Raw genomic sequence first — 23485 nt, 5'->3', positions numbered from 1 at the left:
AACCAACAGCTTCTGTTGAACTTTGGGATACACTGCTGGGGTAGAAAGCGCAGGCTGTGAGTCCGAGAGATGGAGGTCCACATCTCTGCTCCATCACTTTCTCAGTTCTACGAACTTGGGCAAGGGATTCAGCTTCTCTGACGCCCTGTGCCTAGCGATGCCCAGCACGTAGTGAGGACTGAGGACTCCATTAGGAGCCAGGAGTTCCTCCTGCCCACACTCCAGGCTGTGGGATGACGTGTCCTTCAAGAAGCAGAGATTGAGGTGCTCAGGCACCCATGGCTTCAGGGTCTCCCCACGCTCAGGCTGGGCCCTGGGTCACTCATCACCTTATATTTTAACTGCTGTGGGCCCTGAGTCCTAATTGGAGCCGGGGTTCAGGCATAGGTCCCAGCTCCATTCACAACTAGGGCCGGTGGCCATGGACCTAGACCCTAAGGATGACAGTCCAGACCCACAGCACAGGGATTTCTTCTGCCCTCAGATGCCTTCTCCTGGAGGAGGAACAAAGATGAGCTGACATGCCCTCTTGTATTCACTGGGATAACCCTGCCTTCTGTTAAAGGTAAATTCAGAAAGCTCAATAACTTGACACCTGAGGATGTATTCTTACCTCCAACATCGGCGCCCCTGCTCAGGTGGCTGGGACCCAGGATCTTTCCAGGGGTGGCTCTGCCACCCCCTGTAAGTTCTGGATGTCCTTCCTATCTGGCCAGCACCCTGATGGTGGGAACCACGCCTGCTTTTTAACCACTTCATCCTGGAAGTGACATACATCACTTCCGCCCTTAGTGCATTGGCAAGAACCGGTCCTGTGATCCTTCCTGGATGCGAGGAAAGCTAGGAAATGCCGTCTTCGCTTGGGCTACCGCTGCCACCAACACCAACACAGCAGGTTCTCATCCTGGGGGCAGAATCACCCCCACATCAGTTGAAAACCTCTGCTCTGTAGGAAGGCAGAGGCGTGGGAGACTGGGATGGTCAACTTGGCTCAGGCTGGAGACATCCTCCAACTCACACACTCCCCAGCCATTGCTGAGCACGGGTGCCGTGTTTTAAAACACTGAGGACCAGGCACAGTAGCTCAGACCTGTAATCCCAGCACTTTGGGAGGCCCAGGTGGGTGGATCGCTTGAGCCTAGGAGTTGGAGACCAGCCTGGCAACATAGTGAGACCTTGTCTCTACCCAAAAATAAACAATTAGCTGGGCATGGTGGCGCAAGCCTGTAGTCCCTGCACTCAGGAGACTGAGGTGGGAGGATCACTTGAGCCCAGAAGGAGGAGGGTGCAGTGAGCCGAGATCATGCCACTGTACTCCAGCCTGGGTGACAGTGTAACCCTGTCTCAAAAAAAAAAAAAAATTGGGAAATTCTCTATAAGATCTGGGATTCTGGCTTAAAAAAAAAAAAGGGAGGCTGAGCACAGTGGCTCACGCCTGTAATCCCAGCACTTTGGGAGGCCGAGGCGGGTGGATCACGAGGTCAGGAGATCGAGACCATCCTGGCTAACACGGTGAAACCCTGTCTCTACTAAAAATACAAAAAAAAAAAAAAAAGGGAGATCCAGCTAGCAGCGGATCCCACATTTCTGCAGGGCAATGGTCAGTTGGAGCTGAGCGACAAGCTGTCAGGGAACTACACTATTCTGGATGCCACAGACCCCAGCGTGCCTTGTATTCTGACACTGGGCCTTCAGATGTATGTCACCTGTCTGGTCATGGTAGAGACAGCCTGTGGCCCCTGCCTTATTGAGTACCACGCCCCGTGCCGCAATCTCGCCCAGCCGTGGACAAGTCCAAGGCTGTCCTCAAGTTCATATCTCATGACAGAGACTTACAGAGACCATCCCAGTGTGTGTCGAAGCCAGGAGCTGTGGGGACAGGAAGGGAACACAGTGAGGGCGGGTGCACAGGGAACAGAGGGCAGTGAGTAAGCTGAGTCTTAACAAAGGGAGGAGGACCCAGGGCGTGAGGCTACTGAGGGGAATTCAGAGGGAAACGCTGTGGGGAGAGATGGGCAGAAGGGCCTCAAATGCCATTTGGAGAAGCTGGGGTTGACCGTGAAGATCCCGGGGAGGCATGGAAGGCTCTGGAGCTAGGGAGTCAGCATTGTTTTTGAAAGATCATCCTGGCTGGGCGTGGTAGCTCACGCCTGTAATCCCAGCACTTTGGGAGGCTGAGGCAGGTGGATCACCTGAGGTCAGGAGTTCAAGACCAGCCTGGCCAACATGGTGAAACACCGTCTCTATTAAAATACAAAAATTAGCCAGGTATGGGAGGCTGAGGCAGGAGAATTTCTTGAACCCGGGAGGCGGAGCTAGCAGTGAGCCGAGATCATGCCACTGCACTCCAGCCTGGGTAACAGACAGAGACTCTGTCTCAAATAAATAACTATCATCCTGGCCATCAGTTTCAAGGGCGCTTCAAGCAGAGAAACTGGAGGCCAGGAGACCTGCCCAGAGACTGCTATAATAGACCAGGCAGGAGAAACTGGAGCTGTGGAAATGGAGAGGGGAGGGACAAGCCCCAAATTTGACCCTGTGAATCCCAGCTCCTGTTTGTCAAGAAGGAAGCCGGCCCAGTAGGTGAATAAAAGGATTATGAGCAAATCTAACGGTCTGGGGTGGAGAGCAGGAGGCAGTAAGGTGCCTACTGTGTGCCACATACCCTACTGAGTGCTGTGACCTAGCAGTGAAGTTGTCACCTTGGGGGTACATGTTCTATATCTCCCCATCCTCTGAAGTGGGCACCCTCCATTTCACAGATGGGAAAATCGAGGCTCGGCAGGATATAGTGACCTGCTCCTGGGCCCATGGCTTGTAGGTGACAGCCGAAAGTGGAACCCAGGTCTCCCTGGCTCCCAGCTCATGTTCTTCTCCTTGTCTCTGGGGCTCTAATCTCTCCAAGGAAAACAACCCCAGCCCCATGAGCCACAGAACCATGGGCTCCCTGGGCCCCCCAGAAGCCCAAAAGTGACCATGGGGGTTGATGAGACAGCAGCGTTTGTAATTAGCCCCGTGGCTGAACCGAAGACCTCCCACCAGGATCCAGCCAGAGCCCGTCTCTGGGGAAGGCGGGTGGGGATTAAGTTCTCAGAAGAGGATTTGGGCTCCCAAGTGCCTGTGTGGCTTCCTCTGAGCCTCGCAGGGACTCTGCCTTGATCACAGCGCCAGGGCCTTTTCTGGCTTCTCAGCAGTCTGTGTGAACCTTGAGATGGGGTGGGCACACGTGGCACCCCCAGCCAAGCAGGGGACGGGCCGGACTCGGTCCTCCAGTGTCACCTCTCCCTCCTGCCACTGGAACCGAGGCTTAGAATCACTGAGGCGGTGGGAACATAGCTGTGGGCACAAGAGTGGACATTTCTACGGCGTTCCCTGCTGACCAGGCGCTGTTCTCACGTGCCTCACAGCACACATTAACTCATCTTCCCCGCAACCAGCCCTGGAGGGCAGGGACTGTGATTTTCCCCATTTTACAGATGAAGAAACAGAAGCAGAAATGATTAAACTTATGGGAAGATACACCACTAACAAGGGCTGGAGCCAGGACTCTAGCCATGCAGTGTGGCTGCAGAGTACAGGATTTTAATCACCCGTTGCATCCTCTGGCGTCGGGCAGGGCTGGACTTCAGGCCGGGTTTTCCCCGTTCCCAGCTGCACCCACGTCGTGTCTCCTCCTGGAGTCTAAGTTTCCTGTGCTGTGACTGCAGGCGGAGAGGAGGGCCCAACGTCTAGGGGTGAGTCACCACGTGCCGATTCTCTGGTCCTAGGGTCGGGGCCTGGCTGGTCACTGCCACCCACTGGCTGGAGTCCAGTGCCCTCATCTGCGGACTCCTTGATCTTGAAGCCGCCGCCTCCCATGTGCTGTGGTGTGGGCAGGCAGGGTGCGGGGAGGGCTCGGAGGCCGTGGGTGGGGAGGAGTAACGAGGACGACTCAGGAATCTAACTGCAAGTGTTGAGGTGTGGGGGTGGCGGTGGAGGTGGGGGTTCAGTGGCTGGGAATTCTGTCCTCCTGGCCTGTAAACAGGGCACCCATGGCTGTGCCCTTGACCTGTGGGGAGTGCCCAGCAGCTTCCACCCACCCATGCCAGGGGGCAGCTCCAGGGTTTCTGGATCCCCAAGTCAGCCCGGGCTTGACCACGCTGCCTGCAGGTGTGTCATCGGCCTCCAGCCCACTCAGGTCACCTGGTTGGGGAAAAATGGCAGTGAAGGGGCAGAGTGCTGGGTCAGGGTGAGAGAAGGGGCCTGGGGCAGGGTCTGGAGGTCTTGAGGTGTGATCATTGCCCCTCTTTGCCTCCCAGAGCCCTGGGCCAAGGCCTGGCTAGCTGCTGCCTCCTCTCAGGTTGTGACAGGTGCCGTCATGACACCCAGCATCAGGGAGAGTTTTGGTGCCAGATGGGCCCTTTGTGCTCTGAGCCCTCCACTGTCGAAGAGTCTCCTGGGGCAAAGGCCTCTTTCCACAGGTTCCCAGACAAAGCTCAGCCTGGAATGGGCTCGCTATGGTCCAGGGAGGAAGGCGGCCCAGGAAGGGTCAGCACCAAGTTGCAGCCGCACAGTAAAATGGGCAGAGGAGCCCAGCTTCCATCTCCAGCAAAGGGTTCTCACAGCCTTCTGACCCTGGGTCCGGCCTGTGAGAAGGAGGGACTCACAGGTACCCGGTGCCTGTCTGACTCTGGCATTTCAGCCCCCAGTCCCAACGGTCTCTTCCCACCCTCTTAACAACACCGGTGCCGGCCCCATTTTACAGATAGGAAAACCAAGAGCCAGAGAGTGACTGGGGCACTGCTGTAGCTGGTGGTCAGGGAAGGCCTGTCTGAGGGAGTGACATCTGCAAGGACAATGCCTTGCAAAGACCTGGAGGAACAACGGCTGCAGGCAGGCAATAGATCAAGTGCAACCACTTGGGGCAGAAATGAGGACCAGAAATAAGGTGATGTGGCTGGAACCCAGAGAAACGGGGATCAGTGAGTGGGACAGAGGCTGCATTATGGGATGTGGCATGAAAAGAGCTGGCATTTTCTTCTGGTCGCAGAGAGGAAGCCACTGGAGGGTTAGAAGCAGGGGAGACAGCTGGGCGCGGTGGCTCACGCCTGTAATCCCAGCACTTTGGGAGGCCGAGGCAGGTGAATCATGAGGTCAGGAGTTCGAGACCAGCCTGACCAATATGATGAAACCCCGTCTCTACTAAAAATACAAAAATTAGCCGGGTGTGGTGGTGCGTGCCTGTAATCCCAGCTACTCAGGAGGCTGAGGCAGGAGAATTGCTTGGAGCCGGGAGATGGAGGTTGCAGTGAGCTGAGATCACACCATTGCACTCCAGCCTGGGCGACAGAGCGAGAGCGAGACTCCGTCTCAAAAAAAAAAAAAAAAAAAAAAAGAAGCAGGGGAGACAAGTGACCGGCTTGTGCTTTGATTACTCGAGTGGCTGGGGAGCAGAGGAGGCTGGGGAGCTCCAGGAGCTGAGCCCAGAGCTCAGTCTGGAGCTTTCTCTGTCTGGGTTGGAGGTGGTGGTGGCTTGGACCAGGCTAAGTGTGGTGGTGGCGGGAAGGAGTTGGATCCCAGACATGCTGGGAGGGAGGGCCAGCAGAGCTCCCTGGTGGACTGCACGTCGGGAGGGGAGGGAACAGGGGAATCGGGGCTGGGCACCTGGGTTGATGGAGGTGCTGTTTACAGATATGGGGAACCAGAAGTGGGGAGAAAATAGACAGTTGGGTTTGGATCACATTGGGCTGGAGGTGCCCACTGGACCTTGGAGTGGAGACGCTGGCTGGGTAGGTAGGAGGAAAAGAGTCTGGAGTTCAAGGGAGGAAATAGAAAGATGAGGGTCAGGATGGTATTTATAGTTATGGGCTGGAGAGAGCAAGTGACTTGCCCAAGGTTACAGAGAGCCAGTGGTCAGGATTGGAACTGGGGTCTGCTAGGCTCTGAAACCCACAGGGGCTCTTTCCCGGACAGCTGGGAACAGAGAGGGCTTCATCCAAGGTACAGGGGGTGCGGCAGGACTCAGGGGTGGGGCCAGGAGAAGCCCCTGAGGAAAAAACAAAACCAAAGACAGAAGTAAAGTGAATGTAATCCTGATCAAAATCCTGTTGGTCAGGCCAGATGTGGTGGTTCATGCCTGTAATCCCAGCACCTTGGGAGGCTAAGGCAGGAGGATCACTTGAGCCCAGGAGTTCGAGACCAGCCTCAGCAACAAAATGAGGCCCCATTTCTAGTCCCGGGTGTGGTGGTGAGATGGGAAGATTGCTTGAGCCCAGGAATTGAAGGCTACAGTGAGCTATGATCGTGCCACTGTGCTCTGGTCTTGGCGCCAGAGTGGGACACTATCTCAAAAACAAATAATAAATAAAAAGTCCCTGAGAATGAATGTGGGAATGACTGAGATCCTTCCAGCCTGGGCTGCCCACCTCCCATCCACAGCCTGGTCAGCTGGAAGAGCCCATGTCAAGCACGAGGTTGTGTCCCCTGCCCATTGTACAGATGGGGAAACTGAGGTGTGAAGGAAGGCAGGGCTGGGGTCTAGGTCTTCTGTCTGCCAACCCTGACTCTTCTGCCAGCCTCTAAGGTGGACTCCTGTCTGAGCCAACTCAATGGCTGGGTTGAAACCTTCCAACTGGGACATTCCTGAAGGGGGTGAGTGTCTCTCTGGAGGTCCTCCCGTAGATGGACCTGGGGCCTGGAGTCTTCCCCTCCTGGGTCTCCCCCAAGGCAGTGTTTGCCCATGCTGGCCTCTGCCCCTGGCCCGGCCCCGCCGCGGCCTTCAGGACCCCTCTAGGTCCCTGGCAGGGCAGCCCCATGCCTGGCTCTGGTCACGGTTCCTGCCCCGTGGCCAGGACCAAGGCCCCCCCGGCCCTTGCCCAGACCACCCAGCGCCAGGGCCTGGCGGAGCCCGGGTGGCTGGCGGGCAGTGCTCCCAGGCTGGCCAGCCGTGGTCTGGCCCCGCCTGAGGGGCTGTGGCCTGGGAACCGTCAGCTGTCTCCTCGGGGAAGCGGCTGGGCTCTCCAGAACAAACAGGGAAACCGCAGGCTCCCCCACCACGCCCCCAAGGAGGGGCACGGCCTCTGGCCTTGCCCGCCAACACCCCACTCTCCAGGCCTTGCTCCCCACTTCTGGGTGAATAGAAGGGAGGCCTGGTGGCAAGCAGGTCCCAGAAGTGCCTGATCCTCAGGTGGTGAAACGACAGGGAGTTCCCCAGACGGAAGCGCCCAGCACAGGGCACTGCACACGGGAGGCCCCTGAGAAACAGCAGCCCTGGACTCATCCACCGCTGGCTCAGTGGGAGCCACAGCAATCCTGGGGGATTCCTGTACTTGGCAGGGCAGGCTGGGACAGCCGCCCTAATTCAGACCGGCTGGGGGATGGGGTGCATGTGACTCCACTAAAAGCCGCAATTAGAGCCCGATTTAAAGAAACGCTGTGTTAGTTCCTCCCCGGGTAGATGTGATTATAGGCTCGGAGCTAAACCGTTTCTAACAGGATGACACATGGAGAGGCCCCTGCTGGGCTCTGGCAGGATGCCCAGCCCAGCCCCCGGCTGCACGACTGGGGAAACCAAGGCCCGGAATTCACACTGCAGGTGAAGAGGGGGCGAGGCTTCGGCTCCATCCCCACCTCTCACTTTTCTCTACAGGATTTCATGCTGCATCTAGAAGCCAAAACGCTGACACCCCTTGAAAAGGAGGGCTGGGAACTGAGATGATTGACGCCCCAAGGGGAAGCAGGCGCTTCCCAGAACAGCCTCGGCATGACCTGGACATGGAGCCAGGCGGCTGCTCCCTGCCCAACCCATGGGGGCCTTGCAATGATTAATAATAATAATAATAATGATAATGGTGCCAGCAGCAGCCGTGGCTCCCTTTGGAAGTGCTCCCGGGGGGCAGGCAACATCTCACGCATTCTCGCAATAATCCTGCCAGGGAGATGCTAGTGTAGCCCCATTGCAGGGCTGGGGAAACCAAGGCTCCGAAGGGTCAATGACTTGCCCAGTGTCATGCCAGGAGCCAGTGGTATGTTCCTGCTGGGATTGGACAAGTGCCTGAGATCCTGAGCAGGGGGCAGAGTTCAGGGGGCGGTCGGGGGGTCATCTCAGTGAATGGCAACAATGAGTGAGTAAGCGAGCCTGTTAGCAAGTGAATGAATGAGTGAACAAATAAAAAGGCTGTTTAAGGAATTCTGCCCCTGGGGAGGCATGAAAGGGCCACAGGTCTCTCCCTAGTTGCCTTCCCCCGCCACCTCCAGGGAGACCCCTGAGATTAATGGGCCACAGACAAAGGCCCAAGTCTCACCTGCCCAGAAACAAGGACCCCTCACTTCCCGGGTTCCAGGGGTCCCCTGGCTTGTCCAACGCCCCGCTAGGGCACAGGGCACTGCACACGGGAGGCCCCTGAGAAACAGCAGCGTCACTGAGCAGTGCCCTCTGGCCTGCGCCCCCCCCACCTTCACCCCAGCCATCCCCCAAATGCCACAAGGGTAGATCACCTGCCCTAGTCCCCACCGCCACCTGCACCCTTGCCCAGGGCTGAATTCCCACATAGGATTGGGGTCTGGGGAGGGGCCAAAATAGGGGAAAAGCTGATCTCTTCTCTTTACCCACTCTGCCCCCTCCCGTCCCCTTTGCAGCTCATATTGGGGAGTCCCTGGGTTGGGGGTGGCACACACTTGGTTCCTAGGAGCTTGGGCAGTAGGGTGCTAGAGCCCCCTGCTGGCTGCGCATCCCCCTCCATTCCCCGGATTCTTCATTCATTCAGCAAATATTTATGGAGCCCCTACTGTGTGCAAGGTGCTGGGCTCAGCCATTCATGCACACACAGACCCTTCCTTCTGATGTCTCTGGTTCCATTAAGAAGACTGTGTGTCACGTGCCTCCCCACCACGTTCCCAAGGACTGTCCCCACACCAACTCCTGGTGGTCTGTAGCTGTGCCTCCCTCATCAGACTGGGATTTCTCCAGGGCATGGTTGTGACACTGCCATCAGACTGGCCTATGCAACCTGCCTTTCCTGAGAAACCTCTCCCTTCACTCCAAGAGCCTCCCTGGAGACGGTTGCCAGATAAAATACAGGACGCTCAGTTAAATTTGAATCTCAGACAAACAAAGAATAATTTTTTAGTATAAGTATGTCCCAAATATCGCACAAGGTATACTTAAACTAAAACTTCTTCCTTGTTTATCTGAAATTCAAATTTAACTGGGCACCGTGGGTTTCTATTTGCTAAATCTGGCAACCCTAGACCTGGAGCTCTTTCCTCCTGCTGGAAGTGGGCCTGGCCAGATGGCCCAGGTCGTGTCTGGACTTGGCTCCTGCCTGCCCAGTTATAGCTCCTGTTGGTCCCCAGGACTAGTTCCCTCCCTCGCTGGGCCGCACCTGAAACCCCAGCTCCTAGGTGGGCACAGCCGCCCACCACCCAGTGCACAGATCCCAGCGTATGGACCCTTAGGAACACTGCATCCCGCCTCCTGCGTGATGGGTCCAGGGAGAGAGGGGGGAGAGAGCCACAGCTGCAGAGAGGGACCACGAGTCTCAGAGACAGAGACAGGCAGAGACACAGAGATAAAGGGACACAGAGACTGAGCACTGGAGACAGAGGGGGAGACAGCTGAGAGGGAGACAGAGAGCTTCCGGATCCCTGCCCAGAGCTGCTTCAGGAGACCAGTGAAGGGGGTGGAGGGTCCTGAAAGCCCACTAGGATTTGCCTGAGTGGATTGGGGTGGAGGAGAGGTGGGGTCCCTGAGCCCCAACGTTGGGCCCCAGACTGGCCGGCCCCGGGAGGCAGGGGTGGGAGTCCATTCAGAGGCCGGCCTCAGCCCCAGGGCTCTCCCCTCACCCTGCCTCCCAGGGGCAAACACAGGGACATTCATGGCTTCCCAGAACGGCCTATGGGGCAGCCAGAGTGGCTTTTAAAATTAGCCTCGCTAACCAGATCTGGTTATTTCAGGAGGCTCCATCCCCTTGGCAGGGCGGGAGCAGGGAAGAAGGGAGGGACCTCCACATTCCAGGGTCCCTGGCTGAGCACCCCCTGTGGCCTGAGCAGCAGAGAACGTCCAGCTCCCAGTCCCCTGGCACGGCCGGCCCGGGCCTGCGGTCATCTCCTTGGCAAAGTTGCCCCAGGGTTGGCCATGGAGGTCCAAGAACACCCCAGCTGGGGGTGGGTAGGGGAGGACCCCCTTGTATTGGGCACGGGTTCTGTGCCAGCAGCCATCCCAGGTACCTTAGAGGCCAAGACAGCCTCTTCAGAGCAATAGGTAGGGGCCTTGTCCTCATTCTCCAGGTAAGGAAACAGACTCCTGGAGACAGGAGGCCCCTGCTGTGAGGTAGGGGAGATGGGGGAGGGCACGTCTTCCAGGCACCCAGGTCCCTCCACGGGAGGCCTCTTCCCTCCTGTGTCTGGAGGAACCCCCCGGCTGCTGTTTCCACTACCAGAGTAATTTCTAAGCAGAGTCCAGCGCTTCCCGGAGCCTGGTACCCCCCGCCCAAGTTCTAATTCCAGCCTCGAGTCAGAGTGTCCCGGCTCGCCCTCTCACCTCACAGCCCAGGGTGAGCACAGAGCTGGCGCGGGCACAAGAGAAATAGCACCGGACACTTTGATCCCAGAGGCCCGATCCGTTGCCAGCCTCCCCGACCCCACCTCGGAGTTTGGAGGGATGCGGTAGGGTGAAACCCAGCCCCAAGGCCTTCCTTCCCACAGACGGCCTGGCACCAGCTGGACAGGGATGGGGCAAAGGCAGGTTCTGCCCACCAAGCTGCCCACCTGCTCTGCCACAGCAGCCCCTGCTGCTCTGTCTCAGCTGCGGGATAGAGTGGAGTGGGGGTACATTGCTAAGTACAGGGAGACAAGCCGGAGACCTCCCCCAGCTCTGTTATGGGAGCATCGTCACCCCAGGTAAACCTGGCAAGCTGAGGCCCAGGGAAGCACCTGACGCCGTCCATTCCCAAAGCCTCACATCTAGGCACCTGTGCCGGGCCCAGTGGCAGGTGGGCGTCCTCCACGCACTGAGCGGACCCCACGTGTTCTGAATTACAGACGTCATTGATCCCTTCCTGCGGTATGCACACTCTCTTCTTTGAGCCCACCATGTGCTGGGGCTGCACCGAGAACTTTATGAGGTGTCACCTCATTTAATCCTCATGCCAGGGTGCCAGCGAGGGCAGGGCTGTTAGCACCCCCACTGCACAGATGAGGAAACTGAGGCCCAGGGAGCCAAAATCATGTCTGCATGGTCATAGCGCGAGGAGGCGAAGCAGCTCAGAGCTGACTCTGAAGAAGCTCTTAACCGTGGTGCTGAACTGTGATGCCGGCCCTGTGGAGGTGGGGCAGGAGGAGAGAGGGCAGAGGACTGCGGCGGAGGGATAGGGAGCAGGGGTGAGGCTGATGGGTGGGCAGTTCACAGGGGACTCACTGGGCCCAGAGCAGCCTAGAGCCAAACCGAGTTGGGTGGGGCTGGGGTTTGGGTGTGAGTCACCACCCATGGGTGGCCTGAGGCATCAGAGGGTCACAGAAGGGCCCTGTCGGGAAAAGTGTGGCACTCCCTGGACAACCCCCTGGGGTTCCTTCAGCATCATCCTGGGAAGGGGGCAGGGCCAGCAGGGGATAGGGGGCACTGCCAAGCTGTCAGGGAGGCCAAGGCACGGCTCATCCCTTCGGGGCCCAATTTGGTGCCTACTCCCAAATGTCCCCAAACCCACCCCGCAGACCTGCTCTCCTCTGTGGTCCTGCCCCAGAGGGAGGAGTCCCCTCATTCACCCAACACCCAGCCTGTACCCCCGGGAGCCTCCCGATTCCCCCCTTAGTCCCACAGCCCATCAGGCGCTTGGTCCCCCTGCTCAGGCCCATCTGGTGTCCTTCTCAGCATCCTCCTGGCCACCCTCTTACCCCAGCAACAACCTCGTTGGTCCCCTCCTCCCTCCACTGGTGCAGCCTCCACCAGCAACTACTGCTCCTGCCTGGGGCTCCCCCTGCCCTTGGCGCAGAGCCCTGGCCTCTCCGTCGGGAGTTCAAGGCCACATTGCCTCTGGCCTCATCCCTGCCCATCTCCCTGTCCCCTCCATTGTCACCTTCCCACCATTCAGAGCTGGCTGCCACCTTCCTGGTTCCAGGGGTGCTCTGCCTCCCCGCCCTTTACTCGAGACCCCCTCCTGCAGGGTCCCTCCTCCCTAGGCCTTCTCAGGAACGGGGAGCAACTCCAGGGACTTTCCCTGACGCCTCTCTCCCCAGGCCCTGCTTGTGCGCACCTCTCCTGTCCCCGGCTGCCCCTCATCACCCTTCGTCCTACTGTCCCAGCTGTGAGATCCTGGTAGAGGGACTTGGACTCATCCCCATCTCCTGGGGCCCCATCGGGTCCTGTAAGTGATCCCTTGGCGCCCCCTTGTGGCCATATCAGGGGATTCACTGAATATGAGAACAGGGAGAAGGAAGTAATTAATTGAGCACCTAATGTGTGCCAGACACTGTGCTGTATGTTTGATACGCACCAGCTCATTGAATCCTCACAACAAACCCTTGGGAGAAACACTACCACTCCTATTTTACAAAAGGAAACACTGAGGCTCACGGAAGCTAGTAAGTTTCTCAATGCCACCCACCCAGCTAACAAGAGACGGTCCCAGGACTCAAACCTAGGTCTGCCTGACAGCACAGCCATGTTCTTCCTGCAGTGGGGAAGGGGCCCAGGATGCAGGGAAGGACAGTACCCCGGGGAGGAAACCACGGGCGGTGCTCACAGAGCTGGTGGCTTAGCTTTGGAGGTGTCCCCAGGCCCAGCAGCTCTGATGGGGACAGGCTTGCTCCCTGCCACCTTGACATCCCTGGACATCTGTCTGGGGTCAATCTGGCCACGGTTCACACAAAGCCAGGCCCAACTCTGGGTACAATAGCGATAAATAGAATTTATTTTATACAACTGTTACCGACATCCACACGGCCACAGGGGCTTCCAAAATGGGTATTGGGGCCAGGAGGCTGGCCTTTGGCGTGGCGCCTAAAAAGTGTGACCAGACACACAAGGGCTCCCAGCAGCTGTGCCGGGCTGCCCCCTCCATGGCGGTCGGGGGAGGCAAGGCCTGGACTCTCGGCCAGCTGAGACTCTTGGCCTGGAGGGCCCAGCATGGGATGGCAGGGGTTAAGCTGGGTGCTGGCTGAGGAGCCAGGTAGGTCCCCATCCCCCATGAGGGGGTTACTTGTCTGTCATGTGTAGGCAGTGGACAGGGCATCGGCAGACCTGTGGCAGAACTGGAGGGTCCAGGAGGCATACTGGGCACAGCCAGCTCCCTGCCCCTCAGCCCATCTGGGGCTCCAGGGACCTCAAGAAGCAGGGTAGGGTGATGGGAGGTCCCTGGGAAGAAAATCCCACCTTCTAGGGCAGGTGCATGTAATCACAGTCTTCACTGACCTCTGAAATAATCTTGTCCATTTGTAGCAGACATGCCCAGAGAGGGAGAGTGACTTGCCCAGAGTCACACAGCAGAACCCAAATTGGAAACCAGGACCTGGCTCCCAACCCAGTGCTCACTCCCCCACATATCACATCTTCCTTGTGCTGCCTCCAGGGGCTAAGCTCTCCACATGGAGCTGTCTCAAACTCTCTCTCCCACCTTGTTCCCTCTGAGTCCAGAGGGATGCTCAGGGGTGATGGAGGCCTAGGGAGGGGGCAAGCCAGACCCCCAGTCCTGCTTCCACTGAGCAATCCCTGCCCCAGCCCAGACCCCCAGGCTGGGGGTGAGGACGATGCCAGCAGCTTCCCTGATCCCAGGTCTGGACAGCTCTGCCCTGCAGAGACAGCCCAGATGGGTGGGCCATGGGGAGGGTGGGGAGGCAGGGGGCAGCCCACGGGCTGGTGTTGGTCTTCAGGGCAGAGGTCTCGTCTGCCTGGGCTTGACACGGCACCTTCCCCTTGTGCTTCTGTGGCCTCATCTGCAGGGCAAAGGGGGATGGAGACACCATGAAACATGGCATGGTGGGTGGCTGGCACCAGTGTGCCCCAACTCTGCCAAGTCCCTGCCTCAGAGAACCCCACCCTGGGAGGGGCCCACCCTTGGAATTCCAGGCTCCAGGTCTTTCCATCCCATTGGGAACCCCTGAAACTTCTCCCCACCTGGCAACTGCCAAGTCCCTTTCACACTCCCATCAAATCCTCCAACAATGCAAGGGCAGAGGTCACGGGGAGGGGCCGTGGCCTGCCCAAGTCACCCAGCAACTGAGGACCAGGGGGCTCAAACCCAGATACATAGCTCCCACCCCAGAGAGGTGACAGAACAGGGAGGAATCAGCTCAGCCCTCTACACACCCCCACCCTCTCCCACCAAACACAAGCTGAGGGGCTGGGTCTAACCTGCTCAGTTTCACCTTCAGAGGGGGTGGCCCGGCTAACAGCCCTGCAGACAGACAGTGGTGGTGAGGCAGGTGGCAAGACGGGAGAAGCAACGGGGCGGGAGACACAGGTACACAAAGTCACTGGCTGTGTCCAGGCCGGGCAAGCCCCACCCCTCCTGGCCTAGGGGGGCCTAGGGGGACCTCTTGGTCCAGCCTCAGCTCCCAGCCTCCCCGCCAGCTCATCCCCTCCCGGGTGGGGCTCCCTCAGCACCAGCCCCAGGAGGCTGCACGTACCAGCTGGGGCATGTGCTGCTCAGATGCTTCCAGCTGGATCTTGATCTCGGGACACGCAGGGTCCCCCAACTTGCCGGCGTCTGGGTGGGGTGATCGAGAGGGGCCTGGGGAGGGGGGCAGGAGGGAGCCACCTCACTGGCCGCGGGGAGGCACCAGGGAGACGGGGGCATAGGTGGGCGGTCGGCACCAGTGCGCTCCAACCCCACCCTTAACTTTCTTCCTTGCCATCCCCCATTATCCTCCGAGACCCTTCCGGAAGAAACCAGCCCTCCAATCCACTCAGCCACCCTAGGCTGGACAATGACCTGCCTGCTGTCCTCCAAGTCAGGGGCAGTCACATCACGTACCCACTGCATGGGGCATGGGAACTGGTGCCCAGCCCTGTCCCCCTCCTACCCCAAGGTAGCCCTGCTTTGTGGGGAAGCTGCCCTGTCCTGGTACCTGGGGAGCTGCCCCCACTAGTGGTGCTGACACTGTCCTCCAGCCACGTGCTATAGATGAAGGAGTCCCGCTTGTGGGGTGTTCCTGAGGACGACACGCTTTCCTGGGGAGGGGGTGGAAAGAGGGAGGGAGGTTAGCCCATGCCCTTGGCACTGGCTAGGGCTCCCTCCCAGCCCCTCTCCCTCACTGCATTCCACAACCCCCCACCCGCACCCCCTGCGAGGAGGACGGGCCTAGCCATGTCTGCCCCAGGGAGACCACAGGAGGGCAGAGTCAGGGCAGGCACAGACCCAGGCACACGCCACCCACTGCCACTCACTCACTCAACAAACATTCACTGATGTTCTCCAGGGCTTGCCACTGACATAAATCAGGCATGGGCCCTGCCCTCAGGAGCCTGATATCTGGGAGGCAAGGCAGGCTGTGAAGAGACCATTGCAATTCTAGACTCTGTGCCCCAGCGGGCAGGGCCTGGGTCTGCGCTGTTCCCAGCTGCATCTGTTGTATCTGGGGCAGCGCTTGGCAAGGAACAGGGGCCCACTGATGGTTTGCAGAATGAAGAATGATAAAGGGTGTTCCGGGCAAAGCCCGAGGACTGTGAGAACGTAAAGGGGCTTCCTAACCTACCCCGAGATTAGGAAATCAGGGAAGGCTTTCAGGAGGAGGTGTGTGAGACTCAGTCAAAAAGGATGAGTCAGACCCAGCCTGGCAAAGAAAGGAGGAGGCGGCAGGAAGAGTGTTCCAGACAGAAGAGATGGCACATGTGCAAAGGGCCAGGGGTGCAGTGAGCCTGGGAGGCTTGGGGGACTGCAACGGAGTACAGAATGTCTGAAGTGGTAAGAGAGGAGACTAGAGAGGAAGGGAGTGACCAGATCTCCAAGAGCTCCAGAGACTGAGCTTCCTGTGGACAGTGCTGGGGAGCCGTGGAAAGCTTCTGAGCAGGGGAGGGTTCGTCTGCACTGCTCCTTTGGGCCGGGTCCCCTGATCACATCTCAGCCATGCCCAGGCTCGTGGTTCTACTCAGGGCATCTCCAGGGACCAAAGAGCCCCCTTCCAAGCTCCTGTGGGGCCCCTGACCCCCTGAGCCTCTCACCAGGCCTGTGTCCTCTCCGTCCACACCCTCCGTCTCCTCCACCACACTGGCGAAGCTGCTGGCACTGGACGAGGAGCGGGAGAAGTCCTTGAGCGCCTCTGCTCTCTGCGCTGCGGTCTCCGCTCTGCCACAGACAGTGCCCCATTAGCCGGTGTCCACCCCGAGCCCCTCCTGGGCCAGGCCCTCACTCCCTTGCCCTCCCCAACCCGGGAGGCCCAGCTGGTAGCAGCCAAGCACCTTTGAGGACCCCTTACAGATCCTTGGGCCTCTGAGCCCCCCAGACTCCCCCTGCAGCCTCCTCCTACCCCCACTGTCCTTCCTAATCCATAAATCTGACCATGTCCCTCCCCTGCTCAAAACCCTCTCCTGGCCTCCCATTTCCCCAGGTAAAGCACAATATCCTTGGCATGGTGTTCAAAAACAGCAGCGGTTAGCGACACTAACATCATCGGGTGCACGTTCACTCTGCGCCGGGCACTGCTCTACGTGCCTTTACCCGAATTATCTTATCGCTATGATTATTATACCCATCTTCCAGATGAGACGACACCAGGCACAGAGGGGACAGGCACACAGCCCAGGGTCACTCAGCACAGGTAGGAGGGCAGGGGTTGAGGTCCAGGCAACTCCACAGTCTACTCTCTTAACCCCACAAGGTTTTCATGCTCAGGGCCTCCGTGCCTCCTGCCTGGAGTCTCAGTCCTCTCAAATCCCGAAAAGCAAATGTGCCTTTAAAAAATCAGCCTAGGGCTCTCGCTCCTGGAGTCCTTCCCTGATTCCTCCTCCCAAGGTGAGAATGACCCTCCCCACTCTGGCTCCTGCATACTGCGTCTCCCCAGTCCCTGCCACCCTTTCCTGCCTCTCTGTTCACCTACCCGGCTCTTTAGCCTGGGCTGAGTCCTCTTGATTCCCACAGAGCCCAACACAGAGGCAGCTCAGCCAATGGACACCAAATGCAGGGACAGTTTCCTCACTGGCCTCTCTGCTTCCATCCCACCCCACTCCAGCCTCTTCTCTGTACAGCAACCGCAGTCAGCTTCTTAAAGCATTGCCCTCGTAATTAAAATCCTCCCAAGGTTCCCTGTCACACTTAGGATAAAAGTCAAAGCTCTTAGGCTGGGCGCGGTGGCTCACGCCTGTAATCCCAGCACTTTGGGAGGCTGAGGCGGGCGGATCACGAGGTCAGGAGATCAAGACCATCCTGGCTAACACGGTGAAACCCCGTATCTACTAAAAATACAAAAATTAGATGGGCATGGTGGCGGGCACCTGTAGTCCCAGCTACTTGGGGGGCTGAGGCAGGAGAATGGCGTGAACCCGGGAGGTGGAGCTTGCAGTGAGCCGAGATCGTGCCACTGCACTCCAGCCTGGGAGACAGAGCAAGACTCTGTCTCAAAAAAAAAAAAAAAAAAAGTCAAAGCTCTTGTACAGCTTGCTAAGCTATAAGCCAGCGTCTGCCCACCTCTCCAACCTCCTTCCCGCCACCACCCAGCACAATGTCACAATGTCTGTCCAGGCCCAGCCCCTCAGATACTCTTTTTTTTTTTTAAGTGATGGAGTCTTGCTATGATGTCCAGGCTAGAGTGCAGTGGCTATTCACAGGCATGATCATAGCTCACTGCAGCCTCCAACTCCTGGGCTAAAATCATCCTCCTGCTTCAGCCTCCCAGGTAGGTGGACTCCAGGCATACGTCACCACTGCCAGCCACCCTTCTTTCTGTCCCTGGAGTGTGCCCCAGGCCTCTGCACTGGCCGAGCTCCTCTGCCATGCCAGTCCTAGCAGGGCTGGTTCAGTTCCCAATTCAAATGTCACCCCATGGAGGTGTCTCCCCTGAGGACCCATCTAAAACACCTCTGCCCCCAGTCCTTCTTCATCCCCCTAACCCTGCTTCGGGTTCCTCCTATCACCATGATCTGGCAACAGCTTATGAGGCCACGTTCTGATGGACCTGCGGCCGTGAGGCGGGGACCTATGCGCAGGGCACCTCTGTGCTCCAGAGCCGGGCGCGGGGCTGGGCGTGCACAAAGTGCTCGCTGGGTGTATGTCAAAGGAGGGCTCCAGAGAATGCCCAGGTCCCCCTGACACCCTGCTGTGGCACAGTCAAGGCTCCTGTGCTGTTCCGGGCCCAGGCAGGGGAGGGGAAGGACGGTTCACCACTCCCAAGCCCCCAAGCCCCACGTGCCCTGAGCCCCAACCTGTTCTTGGTCGTGGGCATCTCTGGGGAGCTCTGAGTGGATGAGTTCTCCGACTTGGGCTCCTGTGAGACGTGCCCGCTGTCTGGGGTCTTCTGACCAGCCGGAGGGCTCTCCCTGCGGGGCACACGGGGGCAGCGGGGGGATTCAGCACCAGGCCTGGCATCAGGGGTAGCGTGAGGCCCAGGCGGTGAGGGGAGTCACGGTGCCTCCTGCCTCATATCCACGCCCCTATACTCAGGGCCAGCCCTGGAGCAGTCTTGTGGGCTCCCTGGCTAGCCTGGCCAGTGATGGGGTTGGCACTGATGGGGCTATACGGGACAGGATGGGACTCCTCCCAGGTCCTCTCCACAAGAGCAGGTATAGCTGTCCCATTATGGATAAGGAACCTGCCCAGGGACGCACAGCTAGGATGTGGCAGTGCCAAGACCTGAACCCAGGACTCACAGCACGCGGAGCTCTGGCAGCAGCAAGGACAATGCCCACTCCCCTCCTGGAGCCCTCTCAGGGGACCTGGCCCTGGCCTCACACGCAGTGCCCTGAGTCCCCACAGCAGCCCCATGCCATGGGTTGTGTTCTTGTCCCTTTTCCAGGTTGGGACAGTAAGGCTCAGAGGAGGTCAGTGACTCGCCCAAGGTCACACATGGTTAGTACTGGGGAGGCAGCCGGGAGCTAGCCTCTGATGTCCGGGGGCAGCCCTGCTGCTGGCCTGGGCTCACTGCCCTCATGCTGCCCACACTCATGGACCCCCCCAGGCCCATCTGTGGCCACCCTGAAAACCAGCACTAGGCCCTCCCACATGCGCTGGGGCCGTGGGAAGAGCACGGATGCTGGCCCTAGACAGATCAGGGCTCAGATCCTAGCTCTGCCCATCACTGGCTGTGTGACCTGGGCAAGCCCCTTGACCCCTCTGACCTACCGCTTCTTGATCTGCATGTGGCACGTTAGGTGACGTGCTGGCCCTGGTGCCCGACATGTAGCAGGGACTTGACCACACAGCTGTCACTAGTGGGGATGGAGAGGCAGAGGGGCGGGCACTCCCTTCTGCCTGCTTTGCTTTGCCACCGAATGGGGCTCAGGGATGGGGGTGCAGGGGAATGGGGCACTGTCCCCCACTCACCCACCTCTTCTCCTGCACCTCCTGTATGTTCTCGATGCCAATGGCGCTGCTGCGGCGGGAGCCGAACGGGCCTGACTTCTTCCTCGTGGGACTCTTCCCAGGGACAATCAGTGACTGTGGGGAGAGGCCCCAACTCAGTGCCACCTTACCTGGGAGCCCCAGTGCCCCCCCCACATCCCCTCTGGGGACCCTGCTGCCCCAGGCCCTGAAGCAGAGTTGATGAGCAAGAAAGAACGAGAGAAGATATCCATCCCCAGAGACAGCCTCCCAGTTTACGAAAGGGAAACAGTCCCCAGGAGGGCAAGGGGCTCTCCCGAGCTCACACGGCAGGACTGCACGTCAATACTGGCCCAGGATTAGGACAGTGTCCTGAGGGGGCTAGGGTGGGAGGAGGCCAAGTCCTCAGAATGGCTACTGCTCCCCGTCCCCCAGGGCTCTGTGGGATCTGCAGCCTAAGGGCAGTGGTCAGAGGGCAGTGTAGCAACCCAAGTCCCACCCCGTGCCAGCTAGGGCCCCTCCCCGGAACCTCCAAATTGGCTGGGGGAGGTTCTGGCCCAGCAGCTGGAAGACTCCCCCAGCTTCCCACACACTGTGCTGGGATGCCCCAGGCCCCAGAAGCCCGCCCCCAGCTTCTCTGGAGGCAGGAAGGGGTAGGACCCCAGGTCACTTCGTGGCGGGGAGGAGGAGTCAGGGCAGAGGAGAGGGATGGCGCTCCATGCAGACCGGCGATATTGGGGGACGTGCGGCTGGGTGTAGGGCCTTTGGGTACCGGATCCTGGCAGGGACTGGGCCAGGGTCCCAGGGGCCAAGGCAGGGCCAGAAGCCCCTGGTGAGGGGCACTGGCTCTGGCACAGGTACCAGGCCCCAAAGCAGGTGCTGAGTGCCATCGGAGCTGCCGCCACTCCATCCCGCACGCCCTGGGGCCTGTCCCGGGGGCAGAGGGGCAACGTCCCCAATATGGCCTCCGTCCTGAGAGCGAGCAGAGAACAGCGCGTGCAGGCAGCCTCCAGAGCCGGCGGCCCCGCGGACGACAACCTCTTCCACGGTTCCTATGCCTATGGCACTGCCCCGGCGTCCGAATCTACTCGCACTTTTCCCAGGAATAAGCAATGACTGGCAAGCAGCAGAGGGCGGGGGCAGAGAGAGAGAGACAGAGAGAGAGTCAGAGAGCGAGAGAGATGGTGGGAGGGAGACACAGAGAGGAGGAGAGGCAGGGAAAGGAGGAAGACAGACAGAAAAAGGAAGAGAATGGTGCAGGAGGCAATGGGAGAGATAGGGCCGGGGAAGGGAAGGCGAGAAGCACAAGGAGAGACAGAGGACAAGGGAGACAGGGGAGAGATGGACAGACAGACAGTTACCCGGAGACAGGGACACGCGTGAGCCAGCGAGGGCACACCAGATGGGCACAGAGGGAAATCCAGAGAGACAGGGACGCAAGGACACAGAGACAGGCCCAGGGAGGGTCAGAGACAGAGAAGGAAGCCAGGGGAAGGCCGAAAGGAAAAAGCGAGGGTGAGAAGAGCGGAGAAGGGAAGGAGGAGAGGGAGCAAAAAAGACAGGTGCAAGAAGGAAGGAGAAACAGAGAGCCAAAGGGCAGAGAGGCCACAGGACAGGGAAAGGGAAGGGAGGAGGGAACAAAAAAACAAGGAGAGAGAGTAGAATGAGAGGAAACACAGAGAGAGGGAGAGTTGTGCAAAAACAAAACAGAAATGGGTCCGGTTACTGCCATGGTGGGTGCTGCTGGCCTGGTCCTGTCCCTGGGGCCCCTCTCGGCCACCCACAGGAGGCTGGGTCACTCTGGTGGAGAGGAAGGGAGTGGTTGATAAAACTGGGTTGGGGGAGGTTGGGCCTGCTCCTCGCATGACAGTGTGCTTGGTGACTGCTGGACAGCAGAGGTCGGGGAATTCCCTCCTGCCACGTGACATAGCCTCACAGCACTGAGCGCAGGGCTTGGCATGCAGTAGACAGTCAATAAAGGATGGATGGATGGATGGATCGGTGGGTGGGTGGATGGATGGATGGAGATGGAGGGATGGATAGAGATGGATGGATGGATGGATGGGTGGGTGGATGGGTGGGTGGATGGGTGGGTGGATGGATGAGTGGGTGGGTGGGTGGATGGGTAGATGGGTAGGTGGGTGGATGGGTGGGTGGGTGGATAGCTAGATGGGTGGATGGGTGGGTGGATGGATGGATGGGTGGGTGGATGGATGGGTGGCTGGATGGATGGGTGGGGAGCACAGCAGTGGGTGCAGTGTCCTGGGGTGGCCACTAGGCAGTGGACAGCAGTGAGGCCCACAGCCATAGGCCGTATTCATCCATGTGCCCAGCACTCCTGAGTGTGAGCAGCAGAATCCCAGAACCTGGACAACAGTCAGTGATCACACAGGAGGTGCTCCCTCTGGAGATGCTCACACAGAAGCCAGATTCCCGACACACAATAGGCAGCCACACCACAGAGGCCCTGGCTGCTGCGGACACACAGTAGGAGGTGCTCACAGAGAAAGTACCCACACAACAGCTCACTTCCTGACACACAGTAGGTGTTCACTGACATCTAGGGCTTATCACACACGATGTGCTCACATAGCAGTCCATTTTCTGACACACAGTAGGTTCTCACACAGCAGCCCAGGGCTGCGCACACAGTAGGCGCTCACAGAGTTGATGCCCACACAGCAGCCCAGGACCTGACACACAGTGGGTGCTCACAGGTACTCAGGGCCAGGCCCACAGTAGATGCTCACAGAGTGCATGTCCACACAGCAGCCCAGGGCCTGACACACAGTGGGTACCCACAGCCTGACACACAGTGGGTACCCACAGCCTGACACACAGTGGGTGCCCACAGCCCAACACACAGTAGGTGCTCCCAGAAACCCAAGGCTTGACAGTAGGTGCCCACACAGCAGCCCAGTCCCCAGCAAACAGATAGATACTCAATAAGGAATGAGACACAGAGGCTGTCCCAGGGCTGACCTGCAGAAAGTCACACCTCAATGCATAAAGGGCCAGGAGGAGGGGAGGGCCAAGGAGCTTGGGAAGGGGCTGCAGGCTGCAAGCTGTCAGCACCGCAGTGTCCTGGCCTGGGCACTTCATCCCCCTCCCATGGAAAGTAGTGGCTAGACCAAATCCAGAGCCTAGGATGGGCATGTGGGCAGCAGGGCAACAGAGAGAGTTGGAGTCAGGCCTCAGGAGGCAGAGGAGAGCTGAGGGCCCCCCAGGGAGGGGCAGGGGCCTGGGGAGGGGGAGGGCACTCACTATTCCAGCCGCCTTGGCCAGGTCGGGGTTGTTGGGCGCGAAGCTCCCGCTGTGGCTGGTGGACACAGTGTTGGGCTTCTTGTTGCTCAGCCCCATGGCATCCATGGACTGGCTGCGGCTCCGGATGACCCGCTGTGAAGGGGGTGGCAGTGGAGGAGGCACAGGATTCCTAAGGGCCGTCCCCTTGGGGAAACCCAGGAGCCCAGGCATCTGGTCTCTCCCCAGCAATGCCACTCTGGGTGAGCCCTGGAAATCCCTTCCCCTGGGCATGTGGCCAGCAGGGCAACAGAGGGAGGTGGGGCCAGGCCTCAATTTCCCTGTGCGTCACATGAGAAGCAGGTACATATGGGGCCTAAGGGTAGCTCAGGTATTGGCTCTGCCACCAACTTGCCGGGTGGCCTTGGGGACACCACTTCACTTCTCTCACTCTCTGGGACACACAGGCTGCTCTGTGCTGAGTGTCCTCATGTGGCTGCGTAAGGACTGCAGAAGACACTGGGTCATGGCCAAAAGTGTGCACAGAGAGCCCTCTTGACACCTGAGTTTCATTCCTGTTAGGGCCTCTTAGAGCTCTCCTGCCTTCTTTCTTTTCTTCCCTCCCACCCTCTTTCCTTGTTTTTTTCAGACCAATCTATACCAAATGCTTGCTATGGGACCAGCGCTTTACAATCACTCTGTTACTGGATCCCCCTGCAAGATGGGGACTAGCAATCATGCCCATTTCATACACGATGGAACTGAGGCAGGGGTGAGCCCGGCATGCCAGGACCCATGCCCTC

The 23485-nt window shown here is 58.9% G+C and overlaps 1 protein-coding gene across 35 annotated transcripts in view; it reads right to left on the bottom strand.

Annotated features, from left to right (window-relative positions):
• Positions 1-12861: 12861 nt before the first annotated feature.
• The window catches only part of RAP1GAP (RAP1 GTPase activating protein), a 70435-nt gene continuing 59811 nt past the window's right edge, over positions 12862-23485 (bottom strand). For 10 of the 35 annotated variants that reach the window (XR_004670802.3, XR_004670798.3, XR_004670800.3 and 7 more), the window contains 9 exons: positions 22707-22838; positions 20304-20558; positions 19450-19559; positions 18329-18442; positions 16133-16256; positions 15040-15142; positions 14599-14733; positions 14324-14366; positions 13811-13905 (listed from right to left, as the gene is read on the bottom strand). Coding sequence is in view for 20 of the 35 variants with exons in the window: in XM_057299626.2 (XP_057155609.2) it covers positions 13615-13905; positions 14599-14702; positions 15040-15142; positions 16133-16256; positions 18329-18442; positions 19450-19559; positions 20304-20558; positions 22707-22838 (1233 nt within the window). In the remaining 15 variants the exon portion in view is untranslated. Of the gene's footprint in view, positions 13906-14323; positions 14367-14598; positions 14734-15039; positions 15143-16132; positions 16257-18328; positions 18443-19449; positions 19560-20303; positions 20559-22706; positions 22839-23485 lie in introns of all 35 variants that reach the window. The other 25 variants (XM_055096902.2, XM_034957674.3, XM_057299625.2 and 22 more) reach the window with 20 other exon arrangements.

This window comes from Pan paniscus, chromosome 1 (genome assembly GCF_029289425.2).
Source record: "Pan paniscus chromosome 1, NHGRI_mPanPan1-v2.0_pri, whole genome shotgun sequence".
Taxonomy (NCBI): Eukaryota; Metazoa; Chordata; class Mammalia; order Primates; family Hominidae; genus Pan; species Pan paniscus.
This window is presented reverse-complemented; position numbering and strand designations above follow the sequence as displayed.